General features: G+C 51.7%; 1 protein-coding gene across 6 annotated transcripts; it reads right to left on the reverse strand.

Moving 5' to 3' along the window:
• Positions 1-2,072: 2,072 nt before the first annotated feature.
• RAE1 (ribonucleic acid export 1) lies at positions 2,073-24,714 on the reverse strand. Of its 6 annotated transcripts, none has more exons than XM_047853143.1 (13): positions 24,669-24,714; positions 24,035-24,232; positions 21,982-22,078; positions 21,313-21,417; positions 19,160-19,252; positions 13,070-13,156; positions 12,240-12,326; positions 12,044-12,115; positions 10,954-11,061; positions 7,282-7,388; positions 7,125-7,200; positions 6,371-6,565; positions 2,073-2,510 (listed from the first exon to the last, which is right to left on the reverse strand). In XM_047853143.1, the coding sequence occupies exons 3-13, from the start codon at positions 22,069-22,071 to the stop codon at positions 2,424-2,426; spliced, it is 1,107 nt and encodes a 368-aa protein (XP_047709099.1). In that variant the 5' UTR covers positions 22,072-22,078; positions 24,035-24,232; positions 24,669-24,714; the 3' UTR covers positions 2,073-2,423. The 6 variants fall into 6 exon arrangements, with proteins under 6 accessions (XP_047709099.1, XP_047709100.1, XP_047709098.1 ...); XM_047853144.1 differs by having other exon boundaries at positions 24,035-24,069; positions 24,507-24,694; XM_047853142.1 differs by having other exon boundaries at positions 24,507-24,694.

Below are 24,714 nucleotides of genomic sequence, written 5' to 3' on the forward strand. Positions count from 1 at the left end.
AATCCCACCCACGGCGTCCGCTCGTCCAGGCGCATGACAGACGAAGCCACGCCGAACACGGGCTGGGCAGGCAGGGGTCAGGAGACCCCCTTGGCTGCAGAGGGCTCTGAGGAGGCTCCCGGACGCAGGACACAAAGCAGGCCACGGTTTGCAGGCCGCTCCCGGCGTCTGTGCCCCCAGGACGCGGCGTCAGACCAACCCCAGCAGGAGCAGGGAGGGGTGTGGCCACCCTGTGCCTGCAGGACTCCACCTCGGGCCCCGGCCCCTCTCGTGCAAGGTCTCGCCACCAGGCCGCGTCCGCGGCTCCCGCCAAGCGCGGGGTCACACGCAGAGAGGAGAAAGGCCCAGCGAGACCAGAGGGGAACATACGTGAAAGCAACGTGCCACCTTTGGAATCTACGTGGCAGGTCCGCCTCACGGGGAAGCGCTCACCTCCGTTTGGGACTTTGTGACGATCCAATGCCGGAAAACGTTAAGTGAGCGAGACGACTGGTCCTGTCCACGAGGCCTACTCTCTCCTCGCTCAACGAAGCCGGGACCTCTGGTTCGAACCGCGTGTGCGCAGCGGCCTGACACTGGTTAGAAGAGTCACGATCACACGCGTGGCTTTCTGGACTAGAAGATGCCTGCGAATCTCTTCCGCGTACCTACCGCATGCAACGCACAGCTCGGGCGCCTGCAGCGATGACGTCTAAGGTGCGGAGTTTCTCAAATACTCCGTGTGCCTTTTAGGAACCGTGAAAGCAAGCATCTTAAGTCCAGTGATTCAGCAACTATTTCCTGGTGCGTCAGCGAACCCCAAGCAGGCTTTAAGGCTCTAGGTTCTGGGCCCCGGCCCCTCTACCAGGGTTCACATCTCTGTGGACGCCAGGGAGCCGCCCTCACTCCTGGTTCCGCCACCCCACAGTAATTTCGGTAAATGGACCTTGATAACCACGTTTTAAGTTGGCCAGTGACTAAAACTACCTAGCCCCTTGGTCACGTGACAAGGCCCAGTCTTGGAAAAGAACGCTCTTCGAAGCTCATGACTCGGGCCGTTTCGAGGTCCTTTCCAAGCATTGCCAGTCACGGACATACAGAGAATGAAGACACTCCGGGTAAACGAACACTGATAAATCTCGTCCACCTGCCATGAGGGTCAGCCACCGAGATAAGCAAGCCGGACTCGGCGGAGCGGGCTACTTGCTTGCTGTCTCCCCCCAACAGGCACAGATCATAAAGCCGCACCGCTGATTCGTGCAGCAGGGAGAGAAGGGAGGTGGAAACGATTAACTTGAAGATTCAGACTTTTACCCCCGTGCACCTGCCTTTCTCCCTCAAAAAACCCATCTCTCAATGCAGAGAGAGCTAAAGAGTTAAAGGGCCTGAATTTGCTTGGGATCTGACTACCAAAGAATTCAAACCATTGAGTGCAGGCGATCTCTTTCAGTAGAAAACTTTATTTTCATTGCTTTTTACGAGTAGGCAAACAAGTCTTACAATACTATGAAAGCCAGATTTCCAAACTCAGCAAGCCAGTTTACATCCCAGTCCCAGACAGTAAAGCGTCAGATGCATTTGGGATCGCAGGGTAGGAACACAACAATGGACTCAAAGGTCAAATGTCAAAGTCGAATCTCATTTCAGATACTTACCAACCGAGAATTTTCAAGTACGAGAAATAAATAAAATAAAAATTAAAAAGCCACGCCTGAAAAGAAAACAGTTACCGGGCGTGAGTTCAGAGCACGTCTCATGCAGGGGGCTCGCTCCTAACTTGAGGGCCACACAAACATCACCCGCTTGGGTCTGCACACGGAACAGGCCCCGTCCCAGCCACCAGGACGTCCGCCCGCAGAGCCAAACGACACCGGGGACGTGGAAGACGGAACGAAAGAAGCCGGTGCTTGGAGAAGCAGCGGCCGGCCCCCCGCGCACGGCTCAGGATTCCCGCCCTCCTCAGCAAGACTGCCGCTCGCTCCCCCAACGGCGTCTCACATCACAAATCAAAACCCATGATCATGCTGGGCAGGACAACCATGTGAGAGCTTAGGGGGCAGGCCAGGGGAGAGAGAGACAAAGGGAGCTTAGGAGGCAGTCTTCAAAATGTTTTATTACAAAATACAGTACAGCGTCCGTAGAATGTTCCCCAATGTTCTCTAATACAGACGTGGCTGAACGAAGCGCTGAAAAATGCCTGGCAGTCGCCCACAGGAAGCTGACTTCTCTAATGACTTCAGTCCCCTCAGGGCCACAGCACAGACCTGTGACAGGCAGTCGCCGTGGCCGGCTGGGCTCCCGAATGCTGCACAATGATCGTTTTCTCCAGGGGTTGAAATCCACATCCATGGCTGACAACCTACCAAAAACTGGGACCCAAATTCGTACAAAGACGAGGCAGAGTGAGAGAGAACGACTCCCGACGGCCCAGAAGTCTCCGGCCGCTACTTCTTATTCCTGGGTTTTAGTTCTTCGGCTGCGTTACGCAGGAAGATGTAATTTTTCTTCTGGGGATTATAAAATTCATGTCCCTAAAGGGAAAAAGACACAACAAGCTTATTATGAAAAAGCAAAAGTTAGCATTTCGTGGGCACTTGGCACACGCCAGGTCCTGTGCTTCGTGCATCAAACAGAATCTCTCTGGGGGAACAAAACAGGTTTCTGGCGAGAAAGAAAAGGCAAACAAACGTTAAGCAGAAACCGGTTTCGGAGGAAAGGTTAAGGGCGTGGAGGAAGTCCGTCTTCGGTGTCCCCCTCGGACGGACCATCTTTTATGGATTTTCGGCACGGAGACTCTTCAGCCCACCCCCCACTTCAAGGCCCGGAGGGCCGCCCACGGGAGGAGCAGAGCCTCCCAGGAGGACGGGGGAGCACTGGCCTGGACTTGAGGCCTTGAAGCAGAGCGGACATCTGCTCTGAGGCTTCCCGGGCACGAGGGCAGGGTCCGGGACAAGCCTCCCCACGCAGACCCACAGAGAAGCGGAGGCACGCACGGCCGTCAGTGCATCTGCTCGTGCCCGTGCTGAGGTGGAAGATCGGTATGACTCTGGGGGAGCCAGAAAAATCTGGACCAGGCTGGACTCTGAAGGGCTGGGAAGGGCAGACAGGGGGGCTTTAAACATTATCCCACAGGGAAAAGGAACAGCAGCCACCAAAGTCATAAGTGGCATTAAGAGTGATATGGGGGGGCTCCTGGGTGGTTCGGTCGGTTAAGCGTCGGACTCTTGGTTTTGGCTCAGGTCGTGATCTCACAGTTCGTGAGTTCGAGCCCCCCATCGGGCTCTGTACTGACAGGGTGGAGCCTGCCTGGGATTCTGTCTCCCTCTCCCTCTGCCCCTCCCCTGCTTGCTTGCGCTCTCTCAAAAATAAACCAAAAACAAAAAAAAAGAGGGAGAGACACATGACAGACCCGTTTCAGGGAGATGATGGGGGCGGGGCAAGGCAGAAAGGCAGCACTCCAGGGACCAGAAGCGTGGGAACAGGGAGGTAGGAAGGGACACTGACTGCCCTCCGCCTCCCCCGTGACGACAGGTTTTTGTTCATCCCTGGGCAGATGTGCCGAGGTGGGTCTAGAAGCTTTGCTCAGTGGTGACCATACGTTCTCATCGTAACACGCAAGGTGCAGCTCTTCTGGACAGGTACACTCGGGCAGCAAGCTGAGAGTATTAATCGTAAGCGATCACGGTCGCGTCCCGGAGACAACGATCCTTAGACCAGAACAGGGTGAAATTCCCAAAGCAACTCCTTCCAAACGAGAACGAGGATTTAAGCAGCGGGCGCCACGAGCTGGCGCAACCTGTTCGGACAAACTCATCCTGAGCGGCTTTCACGGCAATGAACTTTCTCACTTCCTTCCGCTACCAATGTTTCCAAGCCCGCGACACACGGAGCCCCGCGGAGAAATCGAGGCCTCAGGCCACCACCTGGCTCCAACACCAAATCAGGCAGAACCGGAAGTGCACACTTTGCAAAACTGAGCGTGTGGCTCCCGGGTGGAAGGACAGACACGCGGGGCACAGTCGTGCCACGGGCTGCTACACAGTGAAAAGGATGGACCAGGGATACGCTCCACGCCATGCGTGAATTCCACAATCATCACACTGAGTGAAAGACGCCAGGCAAAAAAAAGCGTGTGGTGTAGGACTCTTTTTTTTTTTTTAATTTTTTTTTTTCAACGTTTTTTATTTATTTTTGGGACAGAGAGAGACAGAGCATGAACGGGGGAGGGGCAGAGAGAGAGGGAGACACAGAATCGGAAACAGGCTCCAGGCTCCGAGCCATCAGCCCAGAGCCCGACGCGGGGCTCGAACCCATGGACCGCGAGATCGTGACCTGGCTGAAGTCGGACGCTTAACCGACTGCGCCACCCAGGCGCCCCCCCCCCCCTTTTTTTAACTGTTTATTTACTTTCGAGATAAGAGACTGTGTGAGTGGGGGAGGGGCAGACAGGAAGACGTCGAATCCGAAGCAGGCTCCAGGCTCCCAGCTGGTCAGCACAGAGCCCGACGTGGGACTCGAACCCACAGACCATGAGATCCTGACCCGGGCTGAAGTCGGACGCTTAACCCACTGAGCCACACAGGGGCCCCTCTAGGACTCCTTTTACATAAAGCTCTAGAAACTGCAAACTCATCTATAAAGACAGAAAGCAGATCACTGGTTGTGTGTGGGGAGAACGATTCCAGCAATGCACACGGAAACTTCTGGGGGTGATAAAAGCACTCTCTCGACTGGGGTGAAGGCTTCACGGGCATATATACGGATGCTGAAACTGATCACTCCGCACCACGACGACTGCATTGCAGGGACACGTCAGTACAGCTGCCTGACGGAAACCAAAGGGCGGCTGCACGGCCCGCATCAGCAAACGCTCAGCCACAGGGGGCACATCTGTAGAGGCCAGAACAGGCATCGAAAATAACGTGCTGAAGGGCGCCTGGGTGACTCAGTCGGTTAAGTGTCCGACTCTTGATTTCAGCTCAGGTCACGATCTCATGGTTTGTGGGATCAAGCCCTGCGTCGGGCTCCGTGCTGACAGTGCAGTGCCTGCTCGGGATTCTCTCTCCCCCTCTTTCTCTGCCCCTACCCTGCTCGTGCTCTCCCTCCTCAAAATAAATTAAGCTTAAAAAAAAAAATTAAAAATTACAAGAAAAAGTAACAACGTGCTGAACAGGCAGGGCGGCCACAGGCAGAGCGGCCAGAGACAGTGACTTCCGGCTCTTCTGAGAAAAAGAGAGAATCGAAGCTGAGACCGAGACCTATGCCCCAAGAGAGCGGATGGTGACTGACACAGAGGTTGGACACGGGAGAGGCAGCAGGCCTGGAGGATAAAGGATGCGTGGGTGGGAGTCAGCAGGACTCTTCTCCCAAAGTGAAGGTACCCTAGGGCACCAGGTACACACATCCTGTCGGGACCATGATACCGGAAGAGCTCAGGAATCAAGTCAGAAACCGAAGGGTCACTGGTTTACGGTGGAGAACCCCGAGCAGAACCAGTCAGGCTGAGAGCTGACCAGGAGGGGCAGCATCCCGGAGGTGGCCAAAACAACAGAAGCTAGCAGGCGTTAACCTCTTCCGACAGGTCTATCGGTCAAGGGAAACGCGGCTCCTCCGCGAGCTCTGGCACGGCCCCAGGCTGGAGGACAAAGGAGCTGGCGGGGAGGGAGAGAAGGCGCTGGGAGGAGAAGAGAATGGAGTGGCTTGAGGGAGTCCTGTGCCTGTCTGCGGTGGCAGGAGGGCAGGAGACGGGCCAGAAGACAGACACGTGTGCCCATGGGAGGGAAGACATGGTGGAAAGGCTGCTGGGGGAGGGGACGAGAGAGACAAGGGTCGAACAATCCAGGAGAACCAGCAGCTGAGAAGCAAGCACGTGGGCTGGCCGAGAGGCAGCAGACATCAGCCAGTGGCCCGGAACTCAAGCACCCGAGTCAGGTCCCTTCGCCACTACGCCGGGACGCCTCAAAAACGCAGCCACGATCCAGTCAGCCCCTAAACCCTCTCCCCAGATAATACACAAAAAAGCCACGCCTCCAGCCAAAGCTCGGTGACCTGGCCCTGCGGCCCCTGCCCCCTGCATGACCACTTCCTCTCTGGCCACCGCCCCAGCCATCGCTGAAGGACGTGCGGCTTCCAGCTCCCCTCTGCTTCTGGGCTCACGATGACCAGACCCTGCCCAGGGGCAGGGTCCCAGGGAAAGGCTCTACAGGTATGACTTCACGGGGTCTGCACACCTGGTGAGGAAAGCCTGCCATTTCCCTTGGAGGTGACGTGATGGTGACCTGCCAAGGCCACCAGCGAGTCCAGAAAAGAGTCACAGCTCGAGCCCGGGCCTTCCGCCTCCAGCCTGGCGTTGTCACCCGAGAGAGCCCAGGGCAGGACTGGGAATCCTCACCTTTGACCAGTCGTAGCTGGAAGCATAGGCAAATATGTTCCCATTGTGATTGAAACAGCAGGCCGATATGGGCTGATCTAACTGTTCCGAAGTTTTTAGTTTCGTTCTGGCATCTTTGTCCCAAAAGCTGAATCTGCCATCGGATCCCACAGTGGCAAGGGTGCCGTGAACAGGATGGAATGCGATCCCGTTTACCTGAAGGGATTGACACGCACGGTGAGAAGTGGACGACAGAGGAGAAAGCACGTCTCTACCAGGACGTGCTTCCTGCTGCACGTACGAAACAAAACGTACAGACTGTCACTTTGTGAGAGCCGGCTGCCCGCTGATCACAGAAGAAACTAGCCATGCTTCCAGAATCAACTGCCAGCCCAGAACTGAGTCACGCCTCTTGTTAGGGACACAAGTCAGCAAAAATCAACACGTATGCGGCTACTGACACTGCGGAGAGGACCCCACAGGAATGCCTTTTTCTTTCTCAGCAAACAGCAATTTCTGAGTTTTAGCTAAGCGAATCAACTGCCTACCAGCACCCGAAAGGAGGTGGATGGCCCCGAGAGCCTGAAGCGAGAGCCCGAAGCTTGCACCCGAAGCAGCAGGCGGAGACCAAAGACAGTGTGTGTCATAAAAACAGAAACCCGGGCCCTACAGCATAAGTCATCTATCTCTGCCTGTGACCCCTAATGACTCAGCCACCCACCTCCAAGTCTAGTTTCTAGACAGGTTCTCAAGGTTAAAGTTTCTAAAAACATACCGCGTAGATGTCCTGAGGAGCTGAGGTATTGGTTCCGTTCGAGCGGTGACATTTGAAGGTGAAGTTGTCTTTGGCACTGAAAAGCAAAGGCCCAACTGAGTTTTCCTTTCTGAAAGAGTCTCCAGTGAAAATTCACAAGCGAATTGAGCCCACTTACGGATTTGGGGGGTTGATGTAGTGAATAGCAACCCTCCCCTCGATACTTCCCAGAGCGAAACCAGTCGGCTTGTTCTGTTTATCTTTGAAAATAGCCACGCATCGATGCTACCGTTTGTGGAGACAGAAAAAGAGAACGTTATCTATCACAATGTAAAAGACAAGATTTCGTAACTAAGTGAAAATAAGTAATTTTCACCGTTTTTGGGTTTCAGAAGAACCAGAAACATAGTATACAAATACGACACAGAAGTGACTGCTCGTCCTCCAGTAAACATCACTGTCCACCTTTTGGGAAACCACTTGTACTCGGCCACGTGACTTTGCGGATAAACCGCAGACGGCGTGCTTCCGTCCGGTGCCGCTCGGCCTCTGGCGCCACCAAGGCCTGTCACTCCCGCGGTTCGTGTGACCCTCGGAGCCCCACCACATCCTACCCCGCTGCCGCCCATCGTGGGGCGGGGGGTGCACTCGTGTCTCCGACCCACGGCCCACCACCAGGTGGGCTCCCTGCGGCGACTCACCCAATGCTTCTGAATCCGCTTCCCCAGGCAGAAGAGGGAAACAGCGTCTGCCCGGCAACCACAGGGGAAACCAGGGCCGAGTGGGACAGGGGACGTGACCAGCACTTTCTAACTGTGACCACACTATGCAGAAGCAACACACCGCACCCCATCTAACGCTGGGTCTGGGGACCCAAAGGAGGGTCTCCTGGACTCTATAGAAGACCCCACAAAAGAGCCCGGGACCCAGCCCCCGTGGCAGAGGACCAGGGCCTGGGTCTTCGTGCCTCCTTCTATCCTTTCATCTACCTTTGAGAGAAGAGCATGCCGGCGAGTGGGGGTGGCGGGGAGGAGGGGGGGAGACAGAGAGAGAGAGAGAGAGAAAGAGGGAGAGAGAATCCCAAGCAGGCTCCGCGCCGTCAGCACAGAGTCTGACGCGGGGTTCTATCTCACCAACTGTGAGATCGTGACCTGCACCGACATCAAGAGTCGGACGCTTAACCGCCTGAGCCAATCGGGCACCCCGTCACTTCCTCCTTCGAGATGTGACAACCTGGCCTACCCCCGAGAACCACCCACCCTCCCCAAACTGGACATTTCATCTTCCTAGAGGGGTTCGGGAGGCATGAGGGCAGCATCAGAGCCTGGGACGAAGCCATAGAAGAATGATGGTAAAGAGCAGTTTCTGTTGTAACTTATTAGAGCGCACAAATTTCCTAAGTAAACAGAAAAGCACATGCTAGTTCTATTTCTGTACCGTTTGCCTTTTTTTGAACAGAAAGCCCGTTACTACTGCAAGTAGAAAAAAACTAATATAAAGAGACAAAATCTGTAAGTTCTTAGAGGTCAGCAGGAACCATGGCTCGTCAAGCTGTGCCTCCCATGCTCAGCACAGAGCCCAGGAACTGCACACCTCTAGGGGGCACCATCTACAAGAACACAACCACACAGCAGCCCTATGCAAAGGCTGATGGCATGCCTCAACAAATGAAAGGCCAGGGTGCCTAGAAGCAGGAAGTGAAGTCAGATCAGACTAGGTTTTGTCTGGGAATCTGGGATTTATCCAAAGGGAAATGAGAAGTCACTGCTGGCTTTTCGGCAGAGGTGTGGCAAAGTCAGACGTGCCACTAGAAGAAAGAGCCCCCCCAACCCACGCGTGGAGAGCAGATCAAAGGAGGGCACAGACAGAACCTCTTACAGTCATTCGAGGAGATTTGGATTAGATGTGGTGGGAGGGAAGGAACAAAATGAACAGATTCTAAAACACCTGCAGAAGTGAACCTGGGGACCAGGGGGACAGGCGGAAAGGAGGGGGAGCAGATCAAGGATGCCTCTCCGATTCGCAGCATTGACAACAGCAGGTGGGTCTCATGAGATGCAGAGCACCTGGGGAGGAACACGCTGGGGGTGGGGGGCGGGAGCTGGTTAAGATCGTTGTTTTGCTCAGCAAACATCTACAAGAGCCTTCTACCCACCAGACTGGGCTGTAGCTGGGAACGAAGCAGCAACAAAGAGAAATCTCTGCTCTTACTGAGTTTACATTCTAGTGGGCAACACAAAACGAGACACATGAAACACGTCACGCGTTTATTTCTAAGGTATATACACACACGCACACACGCAGTTTGGGGGAAAACAGCCAGGGAGAAGCCTGAGGAGGGGTAACACCCAAATAAAGATCTGCAGAAAGTCGTCCGGGGTTTAGTGGCGGGTACTGTTGGGCTGAGACGTCGGGAGACACGTCAAGGAGCTGTCAGACTGGGGGTGTCCTGCAGGCATCCCGGAGGCGAGGTCTGAGTCCCCAGCCCACAAGGTTTACCAAAATGACAGCAGGGACGGGAGAGGAGGTCCTGCTTCAGGAGAGGAGGCAGCGCGGCCAAGGGCAGGCACCCAGGGAAACTGACACGCAGCAAGAAGCAGTGAGGAACACGAAGCAGCAACCGCGAGGCAGGTGGTAAGAGGCTGGCGTCGTGGAGAACAGGGACAGGGCGTTTGAGAACATGTAGGGACAGTGGTGAATGCTGCTGGGCTGACAGAAGAGGACGGCTGGTCAGCGTCCACCGGAATCACTGACGAGGAAGCCCTCGGTGGCCAGCCAAAAGCTGTTTCAGAGGAGTCACGGAGGCAGAAGTCTCAAGGGAGTCGGGTGAGAAGTGAGTGGGAGGTAAGGAAACCAAGAAAGCGCAGGTGAGATGCTTAACTGCAGAGGAAAAAGGGGTCCGGGTGGGACCAAAGGATGTGGGCCAAGAGTGTTTTCTCGGGTGAAGAAGACTAGGGCACATGTCAGGGCCGGTTGTGACATCAGGAGGGGGTGGGAGTCCAGACAACCCCCACCCCCGGAGGAGATGGGGACCACCAGCACGAGGCTCCACAGACCCCCTCCACACGACGGGCCTTCCCAAGGGGCACACGTCCCCTGACTGGCGGGAGAAAGCGGGGGCAAGGTGCAGGCGCAGGTAGCCTTCTAGGTTCAGCGGGAGGAAGAGAAGCTCCCCACCGCTGGTTCGTATGCTCTCGGAGCAGGAGCCGAATGGATGTGCGGAGACAAAGGTAGGGGAGGGAGAGCCTAGGAGTTTCAAGTGAAGAAAATCTAAGAGTCTGTGGCAGGGGAGCTGACGAGAAAAACCCGGTAACTGGGCGGGATGAAGGCACAGCGGAGGCTGGGAGCGATGCCCACGATGGAACCAGTCCGCGGGGGTATGCGATCTGATTCCACAGCATCCAGCTGTCCGGGGCACGTCTGGAGAGGACAGAGAAGTCTGGCTTGTCCAGGGATGGACAGTAGTTACTCACTAAATACTTGCTTATATCCTTAACTTCACCCCCTTTGAAACTACTTGCCGGGGCGCCTGCGTGGCTCAGTTGGTTAGGCATCTGACTCTTCATCTCGGCTCAGGTCACGAGCTCATGATCTGGGAGTTCAAGCCCTGCATCGGGGTCTGTGTTGACAGCTCCTGCTTGGGATTCTCTCTCTCCCTCTCTCTGCCCCTCCCCTGCTCACGCTCACTTTCTGCCCAAAGAAATAAACCTTAAGAACTTTAAAAAAACAAACTTTAAAAAAAAAGAAAATGCTTACAGGCGTTTGGAAGCACAACTGTATCCCAATCGTGCGCAGTGAAGTGCGTGTGACACAGGCTCGTAAGTATGTGCATCCTGGTCACGTGACTCACCTGATGTTTCAGCGGGGATTCTATCCTCCTGAATTCGGAGGGCTGATTCTCTAACTGGTAGACGATCAATCCCCTCTCTGCAGTCGCCACCACGGCCATAGGGTAGATCTAGGGAATGGAGGAGGCAGGGGCGTGCTTCAAATGAAGGACTGTGGTTTTTTTACACAAAACTATTAGGTCAAAATTCTTTCAGAGTCACAAAAGTAAGTCTGAATTTTTTTTAATTTAAAAAAGACCACTGGTATCCACATGTTTCATGAAAATCTGCAGAAACCGTATCTGCAACTAGAACGTCCGTTTTTAAAAGGTTCGTTTTTTAAAACTATAAAATACAATCATTTGAAAAGTACACTGAGGAGGAGAGAAGAAATCAAAGTCACCTACACCATCCCTTCAGATGACAGCTGTTGTCACTATCACAGTGTGTTTACTCCGGTGTTTCTTTGAGCATTACGCACATATAGGCATGTACGTATGTTCCTGCATAATCCGGATCCTTTACTCGAGGTGTGTGTTCTGAGAACGCTACTGGTGACTGTGCAATATTCCCTCAAACAAACACAGCACCAGGTTCGTTTAATCTCCCTGGTCCTGTTGGCCCATTAGGTCACATCCAAGGTTTCGTCGTGTTACACAAAACAAAACCCATCTGCGTCGTTTTTCTCACAATAAATTCCTAAAAGTGCGATTACTGGTAGTTCGCACAAAACTTTAAGACTTATAACCAGATGGACAGAGAAAGTTCTTCGGTTTCTCTTCCACTCACGGTCCCCAAAGATCCGGTGCCACGCCACAAAGTTGTTGCCAGTTTTTCTACAGCAACCAAAAAATGTTATAGCCTGATGGCACGTGGCTTCCTGCGTATGTTCGAAACACAAGTGGCAAAAAAAAAACCCGGCAGCAGGATTCGGTAATTTTAGAACAAATCCAGCACAAAAATCTCCTGATTCAAGACGACAGGAGGTCTGAACTACATCCTCTGGGAACTTATTATTAAAATTCGAGGGATTTTTACATTATCCTCTAATCGCAAGACGTCAAGTTTTGTATTTCTCTTAAAAGGATACGTATTAAGTCGGAAATTCCTCACCACATCGGCGCAGTAACATCTTTCAGGGAGTTGCAAAACCATCATGGGATTTGATGATCGTGTATCCCAAAACTAGAAGGAAGAAAAAACAACAAAAAGCCAGTAACTGACCATTCAGAGCTTTAGTGCAAACAGCATGAGGAGTCAATGTCCATCCTGGTCAGGCCGTGCGGTCCCCTCAATGGCATAATCATACCTTCAAAGTCTTATCCCAGCTGCCAGTCATCACACAGCTGTAGTTTGGAGCTTTGATCCAATGGATGGTCTTAACAGGCGCGTCGTGCTTTCGAAACAAAATCAGAACAGATCAAGATAAATGTAACCATGTGCCGAAAGGCCTCAGTTCTGGAAACTCAAAGAGAAGGAATGAACTTAAATATCAAGGTCGTACCAGACAAACACCAAAGGATATCCAAGCCCTTCCCAATGACCGTGACATCCAATTTACCCCGAGAACTTATATCTACTTACCAATCTGACAAATGTCAGTTTTATTTCCCCCCTAATTAGCGAGCACGTGAGAGTAAAGCAAGCCCCTTCCCAGGGAGGCGTTCAGAAATGACGAGTAGGGCTCCACCACTCTTGTTTATACTAAGGCGCTACGAATCAAGAAATCAAGGAGATGCTTCTGGCAGTCACACGGCCCCGTGATCTCGGAGTATGCGATGCCTTTCTGAAAACGTTTCCACGTCAAGGGGCCCTTCTCAAACAGGTCAGACCCTCTGGTTCTTGGCCCTCTTGCCTCCGATACTCCTGCCTTAGCAGTCTTTCCACAAGAGCGTGCCTGCTGTCCCCGAGCAGGTTAACAGCTCCACGGGCGTGTGCAAGCGTCTTTCTTGCTCGCTGCCGTGTCTCTACCCCTACGGAAAGTGCCTGGGATACAGCAGGCATTCAATAAATACTTGTCGAACGAACGAGTATCCAAGTACAGTTGGGAAAAGGCAAGCCGCACGTGGGTGTCGGAATGTCAGATACGTGAATGTTGAGGCCCACGGGCACCAGCCTTTTGTGGACGGCGTTTATTACCTGTGCAATCTGTATTGCTTGATTACTGTTGAGGTCCCACATTTTGGCAGTTTTATCACATGATGCTGTAAATACTTTGCTCCCATCCTAAAAGAAAGTGGAGAAAATTTGTCATTGGAAAAAAATTAAATTTCTATCTGTATATTAAGTTGATCATATTGAGGCAGATTTCATTTTGCAATTTTTAAACAATTTTTTAAATGTTTACTTTTGAGAGAGAGAGAGAAAGAGAAAGAGCACAAGTGGGGAGGGGCAGAGAGAGAGGGAGACACAGAATCCAAAGCAGGCTCCAGGCGCTAAGTGATCAGCACAGAGCCCGACGTGGGGTTCAAACTCAAGGACCATGAGATCATGACCTGAGTCGAAGTCGGAGGCTTAACCGACTGAGCCACCAGGTGCCCCTGCAATTTTTATTTTTCTAATTATCTGGGGGCTAGTATATTATAAACTACGCTGTCATACCCAAAACGTGTTTTAGCTTCATTTCTTTATTACTGATTTATTTTTCTAAGAAATACCACATAAACAGGATGAAAACCATCCAAATAGCACTTGAAGTTATACAGGGAAGATGAGGTCTCCCACCCCTGACCTGGCTCCTTCCTTATGGGCCACTCACTACCCTGTGGGAGTAGTTTTTGGGTATCCTCCATCTGTGTGTATTACCAGGGGACGTTTATACCTTTTTTCTTGTTTTGATTAATTTTAAGCTGTTTTTTTTTTTTTTAATGAATTTCAAGCCCTCACAAAAGTTGCAGAAATAAAACCACGAACATCTGTAAACCTTTCACCTAGAATCACCAATGGTAAACACATTTATGGTATCTATGTAGACACACGTGTATATCCATAATCATTACACATTTGTTCGCCTATGTATCCAATAACATTCTGAAGTGCACACCATAAAACTACACTACTTTTTATTCTTTAAATTTCTTTAATGTTTATTTATTTATGAGAGAGTGAGAGCGAGCACATGTGGGGGGCACATACAGAGAAGGAGACACAGAATCCAAAGTGGGTTCCAAGCTCTGAGTTGTCAGCACAGAGCCCGACACGGGGTTCGAAGTCACGAACCGTGAGATCCTGACCTGAGCCGAAGTTGGTACGTTTAACTGACTGAGCCACCCAGGTGCCCTTACGCTAATTTGCAAAAATCACTGGTCCTATGTAAACTATAGAACAGCTTAAAAAATTAGCAATCATGGTGTGGTGATTTTAAAAATATTCAAATACAGGGATGCCTGGGTGGCTTAGTCGGTTAAGTGTCTGACTTCGGCTCAGGTCAGGATCTCACGGTTCGGGACTTCGAACGCGGTGTCGGGCTCTGTGCTGACAGCTCAGAGCCTGGAACCCACTTCAGATTCTGTGTCTCCCTCTCTCTCTACCTTTCCCCAACTCACACTCTGTGCCTCTCTCTCTCAAAAATAAACAAACGTTTAAAAAAATTCAAATACAGACTCATAAATTAGATCAAATACAAAGAAGCACAAGATAAGTTTTAAAAAGAACAGTACTAAATGGGAAGTTCTAGACCAGCGGTTGGCAAATTTTTTTCTTTAAAAAACAATTTTTTTTTTATGTTTTTATTTTACTTTTGAGAGAGAGAGACACACACACAGTGAGAGCAGGAGAGGGGTGGAGAGCGAGGGAGACACAGAATCCGAACGGGCTCTGGGCTCTGTCAGCACAGAGCCCGACGTGGGGCTTGAACTCACAGACTGCAAGATCATGACCTGAGCTGAAGTCGGAAGCCCAACTGACTGAGCCACCCAGGCGCCCCACAAATTTCTTTCTTAAAGGGCCGCTTATTTAGTGAATTTTCGTCTTTATAGGTCTCCGTTCCAACTCCTGAAGTGTTACGCTTGAAGGCAGCCATACACACTATGTACGTGAGGGAGTGTGGCTGTGTTCCAGTAAACTTTATTCCCAAAAATAGGCAACGGGCCAGTCTGCTGACCAGTGACCCAGATTATGTCATTTCTGGTTCCAAAGCTCTAAGATTTACTGCCATCCCTCCCCAGCAAGAAAGTCACCAGTTCTGCAACTGAAAGACAAGATACAACCTGCCTGTGTCGGTGACGTCGGAAGGCTCACTCGGTAAACCCTCAGAAAGACGCCGACGCATGCGATGGCCACCCCCAGACCGAGGGACGCGCCGGCCTCTCCGTCGCACCGGCAACGCCCGTCCTACCAGCCGTGACCAGCACCACGCGGCAGCGGCACACGAGAGCCCAGTGGGCGCCGACCTCGAGGCTAATCTACCCGAAGGCGGGGCAGACGACAGCGCTCGTGTTCCCGGCCCTGTGTTCTCCACCCAGCTGCTCTCCACGCTGCTACGGCCACGGAGCGAAAATGTCCTCAGAGGGCAAAGAATCATCTTCGCCAAGTTTGGTTTTTATGCCTCCACGGTCGCTCTGGCTCTTTCGTGCTTCCGTGCCGTTACGTACGCGGCTTCCTCTCCCGGACGCTCTTCCCACGCTGGCCCATTTCCCTTCCTGTAGGCCTATGAGGGAGGCGGTCAAGCACATGGGCTCTGGAGCCAGGAAGGTCTGGGTCTGGGCCTAGACTCGGCCACTCACTATGTTCCCTCAGGCAAGCCTGTCATCTTAACACCGTGCCCGTCGGTTTACGTACGTGTAGTCTAGCTGTCACAAGTTCTGCCGCCTGGAATTCTTACTTGTTTCTACAGGTCTGTCCTAAGAGACCAGAAATTCCATGAATATGGTATTTGCCTACCTGGCCTGCTTTGTTTTCCACTCTATCCCCAGGGCTTTAGCTTACTAGAGGAGCCTGATAGTTATTTGCTGAATTAAATATGACCCGTCGTAATCATTATCACCTTCATTTTACAAACGAGGAAACAGATGGAGAGATCAGGTAACCTGCGAAACTGAAAACACTGAAGAGTAGAGCCCAAATTTGAACCTAGGCCTGGACTGGATGACACAACGCTCAAAAAACTAGAGGCCTGTGTGCAGTTCGTTTCTCTAACTCTTGTCTCTTCAGTGAAGCCTTCACGGCACCCTCCCCAAAATTTACAGTTGCTTTCTGTGTTCCCCACTACCCAGCACCAGCATACCTTCTCAGAACTCAGAACCCTTCGTTACGGTGCTCAATCCCTCCAGCAGATGACGCACAACTCGGGAGAAAGGAAATAAGCTGTTCTCGTTTTTATGTATCCCAAAGCCACTCAATACATCCTCTACCAGTTCATTTTACTTCTTACCTAGTTTATAAGAAACTTTACATTCTGATCCATCACCAAATCAGAAAAAAAAGACAGGCAAAATAAATCAAGTATTTTAAATTTACTCAAGTTATTACTTTTCCACATGCAAATTAAAAGTAAGTTGTGGGGCCCCTGGGTGGCTCAGTGGGTTTAGTGTCAGACTCTTGATTTCAGTTCAGGTCACGATCTCACAGTTCATGAGCTCGAGCCCCACGTCAGGCTCTGTGCAGACACCGCACAGCCTGCCTGAGTTTTCGGTTTTTTTTTTTTGGAGAGAAAGAGAGAGCATGTGCGTGAGAGGGGAGGGACAGAGGATCCCAAGGGGGCTCTGAGCTGACAGGCCAACAGCAGAGAGACCAATGCGGGGCATGAACTCATGGGGCTCAAACTCATGAGACTGTTAGATCATGACCTGAGCCAGACACTCAACCGACTGAGCCACTCAGGCGCCACCCCCCCCCTTCCCTGGGAGTCTGTTCTTCTCTGCCCCTCCCCTGCATGTGTGCTCACTCTCTCTCTTTCTCTCTCTCAAAACAAACTTTATTTTTTTTTTTTTTAATTTTTTTTCAACGTTTTTTATTTATTTTTGGGACAGAGAGAGACAGAGCATGAACGGGGGAGGGGCAGAGAGAGAGGGAGACACAGAATCGGAAACAGGCTCCAGGCTCCAGGCTCCGAGCCATCAGCCCAGAGCCCGACGCGGGGCTCGAACTCACGGACCGCGAGATCGTGACCTGGCTGAAGTCGGACGCTTAACCGACTGCGCCACCCAGGGGCCCCTCAAAACAAACTTTAAAAAAATAAGTTGTATCTGTAAAAAATGCATCTTTTCAAATTGTTTTCACAGATCTATTATCAGTCTCCTACTAACCCAATCAGATATGTCAAGAAAACACCTTCAGATGACAAAAATGCTCAGAGAAGACCATCACAGTTAATGATGAAAACAGGAGCAACTCTGGCTCCTGAACCATCCCAAAATATTGATGAGTAGCAGACTCCTTTCTTAGTTAGAAACTAAGTAAGATCACGTCATTTAAAAACGACCACATAAAACAGGAGTAACTGGCAATTTCTCATAGTTAAACGTATACTCACCATACGACCCAGTAATCCATTATCTACCCAGGAGAAATGAAAACTTTTGTTCGTGGCAATTCCAGGACCCAAGTGTTTACAGCAGCCTGTAAAATGGGCAGCCCTGACCAAAATGGGCAACAACCCAAAGGTCCTTCTCCTGGTGGCTGGGTGAGCAAACGATGACCTGGCCACGCAGTGGGCCATACCACTGGCACGACCACCTGCACGGGGCTCAAAGGCGCCACGCGGAGTGAAGGGGCACTGCGGGGCGGGGCTGTCTGCGCGACCCGGCATGGGGAGAGCCACGGGCACCAAAACCACACCAGTGGTTTCCAGGGGCTGGGATCGGAGGAGGACGTGCCCACATAAGGGGGGGGGGGGGGATTCTGGGGGCTGATGTTCTGTTTTTCGACCACAAGTCTCTGCAGCCTCAAAAACTGACAGAATTACACACTAAAAAGGTTCCGTTTCATCGTCTGCAAATCATGCCTAATGAATCTGACCGAACAAATGACACAGAAGGCCTGGGAGGGGCCAGAAGGCCTAGCCTCCCCAGCATGGGGGTACATCTGTCTGCCCATCAGTCAGGCCCGTTTTCTTGCCTCCGCTGGGCTCAGCCAACCGGGCCACAGCGGTGGCGGGAGAGAAAGGCTGAGCTGTCAGTGCCCCAGCCCCTCCTCTACCCAGGGGACCGGCCTCTCCACAGCTGCGGCCCGCCACACCCACCTTCCCTTCTCTGCTGGGCCTTGTGAAAGATCTCTCCATTTAGACTCTCCCCAATCCACAGCAGAAGCTCAGAGCCACATTAACTTGGACATATTTGTTTATATGACTGATGTTCAAAATTCGGAAGGAAAAACAGAATTCTAAAACCCTAAAAAAGACTTTAAATGTCTGTTAATAGAAAAAGATTATTTTTTTTTCTCTAGCATTTATTTTCTGAGATACTAAATTTCCAATTTTAAAACAACATAAATTTGGGGCGCCTGGGTGGCGCAGTCGGTTAAGCGTCCGACTTCAGCCAGGTCACGATCTCGCGGTCCGTGAGTTCGAGCCCCGCGTCAGGCTCTGGGCTGATGGTTCGGAGCCTGGAGCCTGTTTCCGATTCTGTGTCTCCCTCTCTCTCTGCCCCTCCCCTGTTCATGCTCTGTCTCTCTCTGTCCCAAAAATAAATTTAAAAAAAAAAAAAAAAAAAAAAAAAAAAAAAAAAAAAAAAAAAAACAACATAAATTTATGGCATAAAGGTAAAAAAAGGTTTCCAGAAATTATTTAATCCTTTGCCCAAGGTAACGTGTCAATAAAATGATGAAGTTGTGTTTTTTTGTTTTTTTAATTTTTTAAAATATTTATTTACCTCTGAAAGAGATAGACAGACACAGTGAGAACAGGGGAGGGGCAGAGAGAAAGGGAGACACAGAATTGGAAGCAGGCTCCGGGCTCCGGGCTCCGAGCTGTCAGCACAGAGCCCAACGCGGGGCTCGAACTCACAGACCGCGAGATCATGAACCGAGCTGAAGTCGGACACTCAACCGACTGAGCCACCCAGGTATCCCTAAAATAATGAAGTTTTTATGCAAGAAAAGCTTTCAGATTAACTAAAGCTAACGTTAACGGACCCCCTTAGGAACATCAACGCATTCAGAAACTCAGAATTTCCAACAATGTGTACAGATACCCGCTATTTGTGGTTTGGGTTATATAAAAGTTGAAACACAAACTCTGGATTACACACGATTTTACACTGCAGAAAACACGAAAACTTGAATGAGACTCACATCACTCCAGCAGACATCTAACACCGGCCCCGTATGCATCTGCTGGGCTTTTGGGATCGTCTGTCCGCTATCTTGAACTTCCCAGCAGCGAACCTGTAGCGATACGACAAATGAACACAAACAGCAAGCCACGGCACACTGCACGCAGTAAACACCTGATAAGGAATGGGGCAACTTACGCATACAGAAACGTCTCCTACCAACCTCATTAACTTTAACAACAAAGCGATTGAGGGGCGCCTGGGTAGCTTCCTCGGTTAAGCATCTGACTGTCTATTTTGGCTCAGGTCACGATTTCATGGTTCGCAGGATCAAGCCCAGAGTCGGGCTCTGTGCTGACAGTGCAGAGCCTGCTTGGCATTCTCTCTCTCTGCCTCGCCCCAGCTTGTGCTCTGTCTCTCAAAATAAACATTAAAAAAAAAAAAAAATGTTTGCTGTGCTGTCTTTCTATGCACACGTTGTCTTCAAGAAACTAGATTACAGGGGCGCCTGGGTGGCTCAGTCGGTTAAGCGTCTGACTTCAGCTCAGGTCACTATCTCGCGGTCCATGAGTTCGACCCCCACATCAGGCTCTGGGCTGATGGCTCAGAGACTGGAGCCTGCTTCCGATTCTGTGTGTCTCCCTCTCTCTCTGCCCCTCCCCCGTTCATGCTCTGTCTCTCTCTGTCTCAAAAATAAAAATAAAACGTTAAAAAAATATATATACATATATAAAAAAAAAAAGAAAAGAAACTAGATTACAGAGTACCTTCACTCTCGTCAACACTTTTCTCCCTTGCATCATTAGTTGCCATTACACGTTCTTCTGACGTTTTTTAGTGACTCATTTGAAGTCTTTCCAGAAACTACATGTAGAAACCAAACCTGCTCAGCCATGGCTACCTTCCTCCCCTTGCTGTTCTCCTCTCTTCATCCCCCTACCGCCCCACTGCCTCCCTGCTGCCGAAAAATCTTTTCCAAAACCTTTAAAATGGCAATCCAGCATACAAACATACCACAGAATACCATTATTAGTGGACTAGCACGGAGACTTCTTAAAATGAGGTGGTATCGGGTAGCGGCCAGGAGTCTAGACCCTGGGCCATATTGCGCGGGTCGGCAGCCCCGCCTCGCCCCTCCCTTACATGTGGGCCCTGGGCCAGTTATTCTGCTCCTGAGCTCACGAGCTGCTTCATAAGACGGGGAGGACAGTGAAGAGACTGCTGGAGAGTCTGCAAGAGACAGCCTGGGGACGTTCCTCATGCCCCACAGGGGAATCACTAAGATGCAACGTACAAACTTAAGGATTTCTCACAGGTATGGCCGATTATCTTTCAGGAGCCCCGTAGCAATCTACATACTCAGCAGCGGTACATGCACGGTTTCGGCTTATCTTTGCCGGGACCAAGCGTTACGCTTTTCCGCTTTTAATTTTCGGTAACGTGAGGGAGTCTATCACCTAAGTCTGAATTCATCTGCTCAGGAGTGTGGCCGGATGGCTCCAGTCCACACCGAGGGGCCACCTGCACTCCCTCTGTGAAGTGCCTCTTCACATCCTTTGCTTATTTTTCTAGCAGAGTTTTTATCTTTCTGCGTACTGTGATTTTTTTGCCTTTCTTCTTGTACGCCACAGGCTAAGCGTAACACCTACGCACGATCTGTGCTTTGCCCGAAGTTAAACAAGTTTAATGTGTGCCTTACGAACATTTCAGGATAAGAAAAGAAATTTATGTATACTACCACGGATAACAGTCATTCTCAACGATACTACATTTGATCTGGGAATCCACGTCAAGTTACTGAACTAAGGTAGGAAATTTTTTTAAGGTCGTATGTATATACGTACGTATGTATATGTACGTTTGTAAAGTAATCTCCACACCCAAAGCGGGGCTGGAGCTCACAACCCTGAGATCAAGAGACATGTGCTCCACTGACTGAGTCGGCCAGGCCCCCCCAGAGGAGGAAGTTTTGAGTGATGCCTATGATCATGCTTTCTTAACAAAAATTAGGGTAACAAATGATGTCAGCACACTCAGAAGGGTCACACCCTCTAGCCGATTTCTTTCTTCATTCACTTCATTCACTTGGGAAAGAATGGAGCCAAAAGGAAAGCTAACCCTGTCCATACAAAGAGAGAGGACTTCTAGAACGTGCACGTAAGGAGCACTTACATCATTAGCCCACGATCCTGCAATAAGAAAGTTCCCGGGCAAGGTTGGTGGGCTAAAAGATAGACAACCAATGCTATCATCAGGAGAGGATGTTACTTCAATATCCTGGGGGGAAAAAGTCAGTGTTACAAAGTATGCATCATTAATTTCATTCAAAATTGTTTTCTTTCTCACTAAGCCCTCAGGGTAGACTTTCCTTGTGTTCAAGAACTAAATGAACTGGACCTCTCTTACTTTGATCCCAAAGGGGAAGCTACGGGAAGGACCAGCATAGATGGGAGGGACCAGACCCAGCACTCTCTATGAAATGCCCATCATGATATCTTCCAAGCAACGGCCCACTGGTTCACTGTGGCCTCAAAGTGCTTGATCAAAGTCATTGCCTGTCCCCACCCCAAAGGAAATTCTAACTCAACAGTCGTGGGCTGGGCCCTGGGAACCCACAGTTTTAACAAGCACCGCAGTGACTTAAGAGATGGGGAAAGTTAGGGTGCCCGGGACACTCGGGCAGTGGACACAGCTGCCGTGCTCCCGAGTTGGAGAAAGTGGGCTAGACAGAGTTTCAGAGCTTTCGCCCCAAAGGAGGCTCCCGCACCACTTCAGTGTCTCTCACTCGGGGAGGCCCTGGCGCGTGATTTCCTCCAAGTGCCGCGAAGCTTTCCGAGGTACCTTCATGGGGTTGTGGTTATCTGTGCTTGTGCTGCCAAACATGCTGGTCCCACTGGTTCCGAAACCCGAGGTTGTTCCGAACAGACTCATTTTGGCCCTGAAAAGTAACGGAAAACGTTAAGGACGGGTCCTTTCTTCAGGAATCAAGATCACTGAGAGCTAACTTAAAGCTAATTCAGCCACAGAAGAAAAAGAAGACTCTAAATGAGTTTCTCTCTTCTCAAGACATCTAAACATGTGATAAGCAGGTACTTTTTAAAGATGAACTTTCTACTTTAGGACTGTTTTTGACTTACAGGGAATTGCCAAGACAGAGTTCCCACACACCGCACAGCCAGCTTCCCCGTTCCCCTCGCACGTTTGCCACCGTTAGTAAACCAATACACGACGGCCGAGTGCTTTTCAGTCACCAGCCAGAAAATAAATTCACCCACGTTTTACGTAGTTTGAGACGCTGCCCTTGGCACCAGGAACACAACAGTAAACCAGCAAAAGGCCCCACTCTTCAGGTCACCACTCAGTGGGAGTTTCCTGTCTTCTTACTAACTTCTACGCTGCTTTAGGTCAGCATCTCCGAACGAAGTCACTAAGACAAGCAACCAGTCCCGGCAAAGTTCAGCAACTTCTCCGTACCAGAAGTTTTAAACAGTACTCCATCGGGTCTGCTCGAGTACCCAAAGGTCTGGTATTACATCCCGGACAACACAGAATGGGGAGACCGCTAGGGATTCTGGAAAGGCATCTGGGCTTCCCGACTCCATGAAGCAAGTGGGCGCCCAGCGACTCGGTCAAAGCAACGGCTATGATCCCGTCGGCATCTGAGAACAGCTCTGTGAGAGGACGTTAAATGTGAGCAGTGCCCGGGCAACACCAGCTCACTGCATGAGAACAAGGGAATAACAAGGCTTCTGCAGGCAGAGTCCAGGAACCAGTGGCTACACGGCTTGGGGCAGGTGACTTAGCCTCGATTTTCTCATCCCCGAAAACAGAGCCACGAATGCCCACTTCACAGAATCACGAAAAACAAGGGAGGTCGCGCGCGCACACACGCACGGCGCCTGAAAATTCTCTGTTCCTTCCCTCTCTGCAGCTCTCAAGTTGGGAGAGAACGTTTCTGCCACGTGGAACCCGGGGAAGGAGCAGGGGTCATGCAAGCATGAACCAGGCTACGTGGACCGCGTGTCATACAGGACGCTGGGACCCCTCAAGCTCGGAGGACCCGCGTACAACTCAACCGCACCTCCCCGCCTGCGCCACCCGCTGCGTGCCAGCCAGGCTGGCTCTGCTGACGCCCTTCCTGCGCGTGGACACAGCAAGGTCCACCCGGCCTTGGAACATTGCTGCTACCTGTTCCTTCCGCCTGGGGTGACTCGCCCTCCCCCATCCTCCCGACGTCTCAGGCTGAATCTTCAGACCCCCAATTCAAAAGCCGTCTCCCGAGCACTTTTGGGGGGCGATGGAAACGTTCTAAAACTGGACTGTGGTGATGTTGACACAACCGTAGGCAACTTCCCAAACCCATCGAAAAGGTCCGCTTTAAAAGGGCTACAGTAGGGGCGCCTGGGTGGCGCAGTCGGCTGGGCGTCCGACTTCGGCTCAGGTCACGATCTCTCGGTCCGGGAGTTCGAGCCCCGCGTCGGGCTCCGGGCCGATGGCTCAGAGCCTGGAGCCTGTTTCCGATTCTGTGTCTCCCTCTCTCTCTGCCCCTCCCCCGTTCGTGCTCTGTCTCTCTCTGTCCCAAAAATAAATAAACGTTGAAAAAAAAAAAATTTAAAAGGGCTACAGTAGAAGGCCGCCAGACCCGTCTGTTGCCAAAAGGTCACCTCCTCAGAGGCGTCCCTGTTTTCCTCATCTGACATCTCCAACCTCGGACGACATCACCCTGTTTTCTGGACGGCACCTGTCAGGATCTGATACTGTTTGCAACCAGGCTCTTCCCCAAGAGAAGGTCAGCTCCGGGAGGACAGAGGGCTGTCTGGATTCTTCCCTGGCACACGCCTGACCCTCAGCACAGTGCCTCGGGCACGGCGGCTGGGACTGGACAGATACTTGCCTGGGGGACGCGTGTCTCCGTGTGTACAGCAAACACTTGGCAGAGAAGGCCGGAAACAAAGAGACAGATCAGTTTCAGACAGTGGTCAGTGCAACGAAGAGAGGTTAAGGCGGGAGAAGACTCAAGGGGATGGATGCCCTTCCACACTGGTCGGGGAAGGCTCCTCCGAGGAGGCAGCATGCATCTGATAAGCCAGACCTGTAACCGGGGAGGGCAGAGGCGACAGACGCTGCCATCAACTCCGCGACCCTGCCCAGTGCCTCAGTTTCCCCACAAGAAGGACGAGGGGGTTAGACCCCACATGACTCCGAGGCCCCTTCCAGCTCTGGCGTCCCTCCCAGGGGCCGGTAACGAAGCCCGCTAACCGGCCGGCTCGCGCCCCGGCACCTCGCTGCGGGGCTCACTCCGCCGGGGGACCCGGCCTCGGAGGCGCCATGGCCGCGGGGAGCGAGGGAGGCGGCACGGGGCCTACCTGAGTCGCGCCGCGGCGGGGGGGGCAGGTGGCGGGGAGCGGGAGGAACTCGGGGGCCTGCGAGCCCACCCGGGCGAGGAGGAGGCGAAGGCGAGGTGGCGCGAACAGAAAACCCAAAGGCCGAAACACCCTCACGCTGGTGGAGGAAACTGCCCCAATTACCTCGGAGCCACTGCGCCTGCGCCCCGGGGCCACTTCCTGTGCCGCC

Source organism: Prionailurus viverrinus, chromosome A3 (assembly GCF_022837055.1).
Source record: "Prionailurus viverrinus isolate Anna chromosome A3, UM_Priviv_1.0, whole genome shotgun sequence".
Classification (NCBI taxonomy): Eukaryota; Metazoa; Chordata; class Mammalia; order Carnivora; family Felidae; genus Prionailurus; species Prionailurus viverrinus.

Bases quoted from the DNA above. Each gene is read 5' to 3' on its own strand.
- RAE1 (XM_047853143.1), bottom strand. From the start codon at position 22,071: ATGAGTCTGTTCGGAACAACCTCGGGTTTCGGAACCAGTGGGACCAGC. The intron at 13,157-19,159 runs GTGAGTCTCATT...ACTTTCTTTTAG, and splicing joins TAGATGTCTGCTGGAGTGAT to GATGGGAGCAAAGTATTTAC. The intron at 7,389-10,953 runs GTGAGTCACGTG...CACAAACGGTAG, and splicing joins AATCCCCGCTGAAACATCAG to CATCGATGCGTGGCTATTTT.